The sequence below is a fragment of the Poecilia mexicana genome, unplaced genomic scaffold (genome assembly GCF_051168715.1).
Source record: "Poecilia mexicana isolate PSO_F unplaced genomic scaffold, ASM5116871v1 scaffold_19, whole genome shotgun sequence".
Lineage (NCBI taxonomy): Eukaryota > Metazoa > Chordata > Actinopteri > Cyprinodontiformes > Poeciliidae > Poecilia > Poecilia mexicana.
The window spans coordinates 6,061,718-6,070,542 of record NW_028263388.1 but is presented as its reverse complement, the minus strand read 5'-3'; the positions used below and the strand labels follow the sequence as shown (position 1 = coordinate 6,070,542).

Below are 8,825 nucleotides of genomic sequence, written 5' to 3'. Positions count from 1 at the left end.
AATTAATGAAAGCTTCACGTCTGGTGCTGAGTCATCTAAAGGCTCGAGTCTGTGCGACGTCACCACAAAGGAAATGGTTGCTCCATAAACTGTCAGTGGTCATTTGAGTAGCCGTGTAGAGACTGACACTTACCCTGTGTGCATCACTACAGGTCAAGGTTTTCACTACGGTGCTGCGTGAGCATTGAGTTGACCCTTCCTTTGTCATGCTTGGGAGAACAGTAAAATTAACGTGTTTACATTTGAAATACTTGGCTTTTCATCTACTTTCGCCAACAGGTTGATGCTGGCCAGCTGGCTCATGAGGGCTGGGCTATTATTTAAGACTTCAGAGGTTGTTTGCTCTTCTGCGTTGTGCTGGCATTTTGTTTTGGTGGTCAGTCTTGATTTATAATTCTGACAATATCTGTATTTCATACCTTCCCATGGGTGATTGGGTGTTAGCAGCCATGCTAACATGATGTTTTAACATTCATGTTGGTCAGCAGGGACTTTGACCCATTCCACCATGACGCTTGTAAACTCTCCGGTATCTCTGGTCTTGTGGATACAGTCAATCAGCACAAAGGAAAAATAAGTGGCGGTTCTAGATTGGCTGCCTTGCAAACTCCAGCCAATCGGATGTGAAGTAGCATTGCACAGAGATATTTCATCTTCCAAAGCTGCAATCTTTTGAGTATCTTAGGTATGATTTATTAAACAATTTGCAATAGCAGCTTTTCTGCATATATTCTGGAATCTGTATTTTCACAGAAGTCCCTTGTGGTTTTAACAATGTGAAAAAGTTGAAGAGGTATAAGTAACCTTGGCAACCAGTGTAAATAAAGAATAAATACATAAAAATAATGTCAAGACATGAAATGATGACAGTTATTTTAAGATATTTGCCAATGTTAATGTATGATATGAGTTTATGACAGTATATTATTGATATGCTTCACATGGCACCTTATAAATGCTGTTTGTTTTTTTAATTGGTGGCTTTCTGATTAAAAGATAAAAGTTCAAGACTGAATTCTGGAGACGATTCAGAAAAGTCATTTTCTCTGTAATGAAGAAGATTTCCCTTCTTACCTCCCTCTGTGTGTCCATCCAGTCTGGCCACGGCTCCGACTCCCCAGGCCAAAGACTGAGGTTGGGATGATGAGTTTGGCAAAATAAGGAATCAGTAACACAAATAATTTCTCTATCAACACTTCAGTCTCCCACAGAGAAGTGAACGGTAAATGCTTTCAAAAGATGAGAGACAGATGGTTGGACTGCTGGAAGGAAAAAAACAACTTATTACCATTCAATTATATTTTTATGCTTTTAAATGAATGTTTTTTCTGAAGTGGTTTCAGGTGTTCACAGATTTCAGCTGATCATGTTGGTCCCTAACTCTTGTGAATACTAAGAGTCCACTGTCCTCAAACCTGGACTGAGTTATGGTTTGATTATACATTTTCTAAAAAAAAAATGATTTGTGAAACTGTAATTCTATTCACATAAGCAGAAAAGTGGGGATTTCTAATTTTCTCCTAATTTAGCTAACTTCCTGCCTTGTTCTTACAAACCCACGATCATGTCTCATCTGGTCTCATGAGAGGAATCTATTTTCACATATTAGTTTGAAAGAATCCACATAAAATATATAACAATGCAATGACTGAAGGGTTTGTAGCTCCTGTCTTGGTTGTTTGTTGACCATTGTGTAGCTTTATCATTTTATGATTAAGTCTGATTGTTTTTTTTTTGTTTTTTTTGCTTTTTTTCATATTTCTCAATCATTTCAAAAATATTTCAGCCAAACTCTTATTGTAACACATTATTTTGTCAGTAACGTCCGTCTCTCTCGTGTCTGCAGGTTGTTGGTTCATGTCTTCATGCTGGGCAGCTGGACGGTGTTGCTGGTGGAAGCCGTCCTGACCGGCACCGTCTCTCTCTGCTCACTGTTCCTGTTCGTCACTCTGGTTCACAGCAACTGAAGAAAAAGCAGCAGGCCGTAAAGCTGCGTTATGGACCATCGATAATGAAAACAATAATGAATAGAAAACAAATCTGCCTTCTAACTATTTATTCTGATATTTTGTTTTGGCATTTAAATAATCAGAATCTCGTCTCCAGCCAGGCACCAGAAACCTTACTGTCCTTTTGAGAGTCATTGATGTTTTGACAGGAGAGTGGAGGAGCTGAGGAAACAGAACAAATTTTAGAAACACAGAGACAAACACAAGTCATTAAATACTGAAACTTTGTTGAGATGTCTCAGCAGCTTTACCTGTTACATCCAGAGTAATGGCGTCAGGTGAGGTCCATCTCCCCAGCGGTTGGTCTGTCTCAAACCTGAAGTGATACTGGCCCAGCTTTACACCCTGAGTCTGAACTGAACAGCTGGAACAGCTTCCCCCGGCGTAGCTAGAATGCAGGCAGCATGTCAGTAACGTAATTTTACTGTAACAATAACAGCACTTGCAGTTCTTCTCACCACGGTGAGACGGGTTGATCTGGTTGGGGTCAGTGTGGTGAGCAAACTCCCTGTGACCCTCAACAGAAACACGGACCCACATAACGCGCCTCACAGTGTGACCTGGGGAGTTTTACACAATGTGGTTGTTCACTGAAACATATCCTGAAACTATAAACAACAACATATTTTACTGATGCTTTATGAGATTCACTGACACAACAAACTATTAGTGTGAAGTGGGGGGGAAAAAATCAAACTTTTCAGATTTCTTATACTACAAAAAAAAAAAAAAAAGTGACAGAACTTTCCTGCCACTCCAAAATAAAAAAACATTTAGTTTGGGTCTGTTACATGAAACTCCAACAAAGTATATTTACTTGTTTTCACAAACATTTGAACCGTCCATCTAAAGAAATGCAAAATGAACAAATGATCGACCTGAGGGGTAGCCATGACGACAGGGCAGAGTCGCTGTAGTTCCTGCTCTTCTGGAAAACGACACACTTCACCTGCTCTGAGTACCTAGAAGACGCAAACGCCCTGACAATCTTTCAGTTGTCAGGGCTCTGATTTAGGAATCTATGCACAAAAAATACAAGTAACAAAACATTTGAAGCAAACAAATACATATGTTACAGTAAAAATCATGGAAGTACACAAGAGGTCAAACCATTTAAATCTCAAGAACTCACCCTCAGAGTAACTGCATCCACCTCAGCCAGTCGGATAAATTCAGACACGTCAGGATGTTTATGTCCCTGACAGTGATGGAGGTGAGGAGGTTTTAAACCCCCATCCACATCCCTCCAGGTGGGAGGTGGATGGAGGTGAGGGGTGACTGAGTCTGAAAGTGATCGGCTCCTCATCCGTCATTGTTTGACCCATTTCCACTGTTGATTTTTATTCCACTTCTCCATCTGAATGTGCCTCAAAAGATGAGCTGAAAGAAGAAATGGTGACATCCATGTGATCTCATCACTTCTGCAGCAGTTTCAGAGACACATGTCTGCTACAAGTCAAATGTCATTAACCTGCTAGATTCATTTGTTATGTAACAGTCATTCCTTCTTCTTCTGCTCCTTCTCTCTTAGGTGGGAAAAACGTACTCATAGTAGGTTTTTTAAAGTTAACTTCACCCAAAAAAGGCTAATTATTACTTTAGTGGATTCACAGGAAGGGGCTACAGGCAGCCTGGCATCTTCATGGGAATTTCCAAAATAAAAACTCCTAAATGCTGATCAACCTTAAAGTAAAGCATAAGAAATTGTTCAGTAATATTTTACAGGAATCATAAATACCATTCAATACTACATCAGTTATTATGTACAAAGTTAGACATAATTCCTAACATTCTGGAAGTTTTCAGTGTGTGATTATGCCACTGCAATTTGAGAAATAAAAGAATTTTCAAGATTGTTTCGGCACTAAAGCTGCTGATAAATGTGTTAAAATCCAAACAAACTCAGACTTTTTTAATAGAAGCACGTAGAAAGATGCAGGTATTATAGAACTGCTTTGAGTCATGTGCAAAAGACCAACAGGTGGTCACAAACAGTGGGGAATTTAATCAGAATTGTTTACTGCACTGTATGTATGAAAGTGTTTTATCATTGCTCACTGTAAATAAACTTTTTGCACATCAAAATTAGTTTATTTTTTGCTTTTATAATCTAGCAGGAAGGAAAACCAAGGTTTTAATTCTTGAATAATTAAGAAAATAATCTCAACTATAAAATGGCTGAAAAGTTAAGGATGTAAAAAATGTATTTAGTTCTAACGGATGGTGTGTAAACCTGGGGCCACTGGATCATATGCCTTTTTTGACAGGCATAGTATTTTCATTTTAGTCCTCTGTCTTCTGTCTCCTGATTGGTCCAGTACCGTCGTTTTGTCTCAGTTATGCTGGAGAATCATCACATAATAAGACACACATTCCTTAATTTCTGTCTAAATAACAGATGATTGAAAGAGACTTTCTGATCAAGTCATCATCATGTCCTCACCTTTTCCACAATCTATTACAACCAGTAGCTCAGCAGCTGGAGCAGGTCGTCTTCTTTAATTGTTGGTCAACTCAAGTCATGTGACATGAGTTGACGGAGAAATGAGATAAAGAGAAAAGACAACAGAGTTAAAGAGAAAAATATGCAGCAGACAGAAACAGTTTCTAACTTTCAGCTCAACTCTCTGCAGTTATATTTGAAATGATTAGTCATGTTGTGCAGATATAAATGTCCTTATATGTTTTTTCCACAGGGTTCTCTTATCTTCCTCCACCTGACTGGTCGTGTTGAAGTTGGAGGTTTACAGGTGGAGCAGGTCTTCTGCTTTAATTGTTGGTCATTGTGATGTAGAAATTAAATAAAGAGAAAAGACAACAGGGTTAACAAATAGAATATACATGGACAGAAGAAAGAACGATTTTGAAATTTGACCTCAATTTTATCCATATTTAAAAGGAAAGTAAGTTTCCTTACTGTTTTGTTTCCACTGGGTTCTCTTATCTTCCTCCACCTGACTGGTGGTGTTGAAGGTGGAGGTTTACATCCAACCTGGGATGATCAGAGAATCAGAGATCTGAGAAGTCTGAGTCTGGATCAGAGACTAGTTTTGGGTATTTTTTAATGTCTCTTCTCTTTTTATGATCTTTCTGTGTTGCAACACATGAACATGTTATTGGCCAAATAAACTATTTGTTTCATGAGATTAATAGTTTATCTACGTAAAACTTTACTCCATATGCTCTTATTTCCTTCCCTCCCATCCTGTTCTCTAGGGTCCCTCTGAATAAAAGCTCTTAATTAAATCCCTCAATCATAAATTCTATGTTCTCCCTTGTCTTCTAATTTTTTATTGTCCTGATGCTTTAATTTGGTTTCTGATACAACGTATTGTCAGGGAAGCATTCCTTACGTAATGTAAATTTTAACTCTATATGGTTGAACACTTTCTAAATTACTAATAGTGAATTTCTATTTCTATTTAGTAAAGCTGATGGTCCCCACCACCAGCAGGAGCCAAGCAGCATCATGTGAATGTAGAATGCAAAAACTTACAAGCAGTGTGAAAAACAAGGGATCCAGAAGGACAGGAACCACATGGACAACGATAAAAGGATCCAGCAATGAGCAGCTACAACCTGAAAGATTAAAAACTTGGAGAGTGGATTAGTAAAGGAACAAGATAGAGTAATTTACTATATTGGAGAGCACCGTGTGGGGAAGAACCGCTATTACACCCTGCAACATGGGGGAGATGAGAGGAAAACGCAAAGATGAAAACCCAGTGCAAGGCTCTACCTAAGACTTCCTCAATCCTGCCAGAATCCTTAACATCTAAAATGCTAAATCTAGTAGCGGGATAAAGAAAAACCCCAGTGCAAGACGCTACCAAAGGCTTCCTCAGGCTTGCTAGAAAGTCATTGACTTTAATTAAAAAACCCTGAGAAATAATGATATCCTAATGTGACTTCCTAAAAGGTCTTCAGTTTTTACGGATCCCAATCTAATCAGAGTCACTTGACAAGACGTAGCGAGGTCTAAACCACACGTGTCTGGAACTCACTCTTTCTGTAATTCCACCAGATGTTGAAGGTGTTGGTTCCTCTTCTATGACCCCTTCAGACTCCACCCAGAAACAGAAGTCAGGGGATGACACAGTTGGATTTTCACAGTGTGTTGATGGCGAAGGACTGAAAACGCGGGGTAACAAAATGGAATCTTCACAGTGTGTCAATGGTGAGGGACTGAGGTCAGGGGAAGAGAGAAAAGGATCCTCATGCACCATCCCTCGTAAGGGACTGAGGGCAGGGGATGACAGACCAGGATCCTCACACGACGTCCTTGGTGAGGGACTGAGGACAAGGGATAACAGAATGGGATCTTCATATTCTGTCTTTTGGTAGGGAATGAACAGAGGAGTTGACGGAATGGGCTCGTCCTCCCATTCTTTACCATATCTCCATGCCAACCTTCTGCCGATTCTTTGAAGGACCTCGTCCCAACTGGCATTATCACTATACTTGGTCCTCTTGGCTGGGGGCTCCTCTTCAGCAACACTGCCCTTAGTCCTCTTGGTAGGGGGCTCCTCTTTAGCAACAGTGTCCCTGGTCCTCTTGGAGGGGAGCTCATCATCAGCTTGGTTCTCCCTGAACCTCCTGGCAGAGGGCTCCTGTTTAGCATCATCATTATCCCTGGTCCTCTTTGTGGGGAGCTCCTCTTCAGCAACAGTGTCCCTAGTCCTCTTGGCTGGGGGCTGCTCTTCAGCATCAGTGTCCTTTGTCCTCTTTCCATTAATGCCAGTCACAGATGTCACATGAGCCGCGTCCTCTTTCAAACCTACCTGATGACTAGGCTTTGTGTCGTCCTCCTTTGTAGCATCCACCATCTTTGTAGTTCTGTTGGTGCAGCCAAAAGTCAAAGAAGCCACTAAATTTTTCCAGCCCCCGAGAGGTTGTGGCGAGGTACAGATTGGGCTGAAGTCCTCTGGATTGGGCTCTTGCTTTTTGTCAAGTCCAGATGTGAATATAAAGAGTGAAGAAAGCACGGTACCAAAACTAAGCTTTAATGTTGGGTCGTCCTCCTTCGCAGCATCCACCTTCTTCGTTGTTATCCTGGCTCGGCCAGAAGTCAAAGAAGCCCCGTCCTCTTTCAAACCTTCCTGATGATATTGTGAGGTACTGATAGGTTTGGAGTCCTGTGAATGCAAAATTGGCTCTTCCTCTTTGTCAAGTCCAAATGTGAATGTAAAGCTGGAAGGAAGCACAGTACCAAAACTAAGCTTTGATGATGGGTCGTCTTCCTTCACAGCATCCACCTTCTGTGTAATGTTCCTGGTGTGGCCGGAAGTCAAAGAAGACCCGTCCTCTTCCAAACCTACCTGATGATGTTGCGAGGTAGCGATGGGTCTGGACTTCTCTGGATGCAAAATAGGCTCTTCCTGTTTGTCAAGTCCAGATGTGAATTCAAGTGAAGTACAGGGAGCCGTGTCTTCTTGAGGCTTCTGAGCCACCCTAATGTCTTGTATGTATTTGAAATTTTGGGGAAGAATCTCAAGCAACTGTGACGCAACATCGGCACGGTCCATAGTTAGACTACTGTCAGCGGAGCACAGCTGATCAACCATCAAATTCACATGTTTCAATGACTGTTCAAGCACTCCTATGCCCCACAGGAATTTAATGTTTGGTCGAAGGACCTGGACAACCCGAAGTTGGGATTTAAAGTCATCCTGGTCTTCATTATCAACCTCATCTTTATCGGAGCTGGTAGTACAGTCATTACCTACCTCGTCTTCACTGGAGCTGGTAGTATTGCCACCACTGGAGCTGGTAGAACAGTCCATATACTGTGGAGGTGAACTATACCTCAACTCCTCTCCATGGTCTTCAGAAACCATGTCGGCTTCATTTAACCATACCTTACCATGATCCTTACCTTTGTCTGGATGTCCCTCCAACATTGGGGATCCATCTGCTGGAAGCGCCATAGTATGGCCTGTGAAGGAAAGAAACAAAGCAAAAAAAAGCTATAATTCAGTATCTTGAAGTTCACAAAAGTCCAAAGCAATGTTTCGAGGGAACACTGAAATACCAACAATACAATAACCCAGGTTTGTGAATGTGTTTGTTTTTCTTTAATTAACAATATTATTGCTATACCAGATGTGATTATACAACAAGAACGGGAATTAAGAGATAACATGTCTATATGCTAACACATACAGTAAGTCACTAAACAATTTAAATTAACTCACAAATTTGTTTCACCCCACAAATGCAAAAGAGACCTATTAAAGTTATATATTGTTAACGGCGGCCACGGATGGATTGTAAAGGTGCGGGATAATAACCACTCCAGGAGGGAATAATGTAGATCTTCTTTTAATGAAGATAACCGAACCTGAGAACAACTGGATAGTTCACGTGCTCTAACGCCGATGCAGACTAACTTTACATGTCCACACCAGAGTCAGCGAGCATCCAGAACTAAAACAAAAACAAAACATTCCCCCCAGAACACACAACCGCTGCATGCAGAATTCTGTTAACGAAGTAAATGAACAGTAACGCACTTAAACTCAGATCACCCTAGTCAGTATGGGAAATAATGCAGAGACAAGCAGATGCATACAAGTACTACACTATTTCAAAGAAGTCATCAAAATTTCAAAGACACCAAAGTAATCAACCCTGATGTTCTTAGATTAAATATCCCCATTTTCTTTTTCAGATCAATTCACCCATGTTACCTGGCTATGCTTAAAGTAAGTAAGTAAGTAAGTAAATAAATAAATAAATAAATAAATAAATAAATAAAAGACATCAACATGTCCCTATCTTGAAAAAAATAATGAAACTAAACAATTAAAATATCCT

General features: G+C 40.4%; 1 protein-coding gene across 1 annotated transcript; it reads right to left on the bottom strand.

Moving 5' to 3' along the window:
* Positions 1 to 2,088: 2,088 nt before the first annotated feature.
* LOC106923124 (uncharacterized) lies at positions 2,089 to 7,936 on the bottom strand. Its single transcript, XM_088001043.1, has 6 exons — positions 7,821 to 7,936; positions 7,119 to 7,775; positions 6,014 to 6,911; positions 2,452 to 2,525; positions 2,261 to 2,397; positions 2,089 to 2,171 (listed from the first exon to the last, which is right to left on the bottom strand). The coding sequence occupies exons 1-6, from the start codon at positions 7,934 to 7,936 to the stop codon at positions 2,089 to 2,091; spliced, it is 1,965 nt and encodes a 654-aa protein (XP_087857169.1).
* Between the last annotated feature and the right edge of the window lie 889 nt (positions 7,937 to 8,825).

Coding starts and splice junctions, on each gene's coding strand:
- LOC106923124 (XM_088001043.1), bottom strand. CDS start 7,936: ATGGCGCTTCCAGCAGATGGATCCCCAATGTTGGAGGGACATCCAGAC. Junction 6,912..7,118: donor AAACCTATCAGTACCTCACA/ATATCATCAGGA, acceptor CCCAATCTGTAC/CTCGCCACAACCTCTCGGGG. Junction 2,526..6,013: donor CTGGTGGAATTACAGAAAGA/GTGAGTTCCAGA, acceptor GTTTCTGTTGAG/GGTCACAGGGAGTTTGCTCA.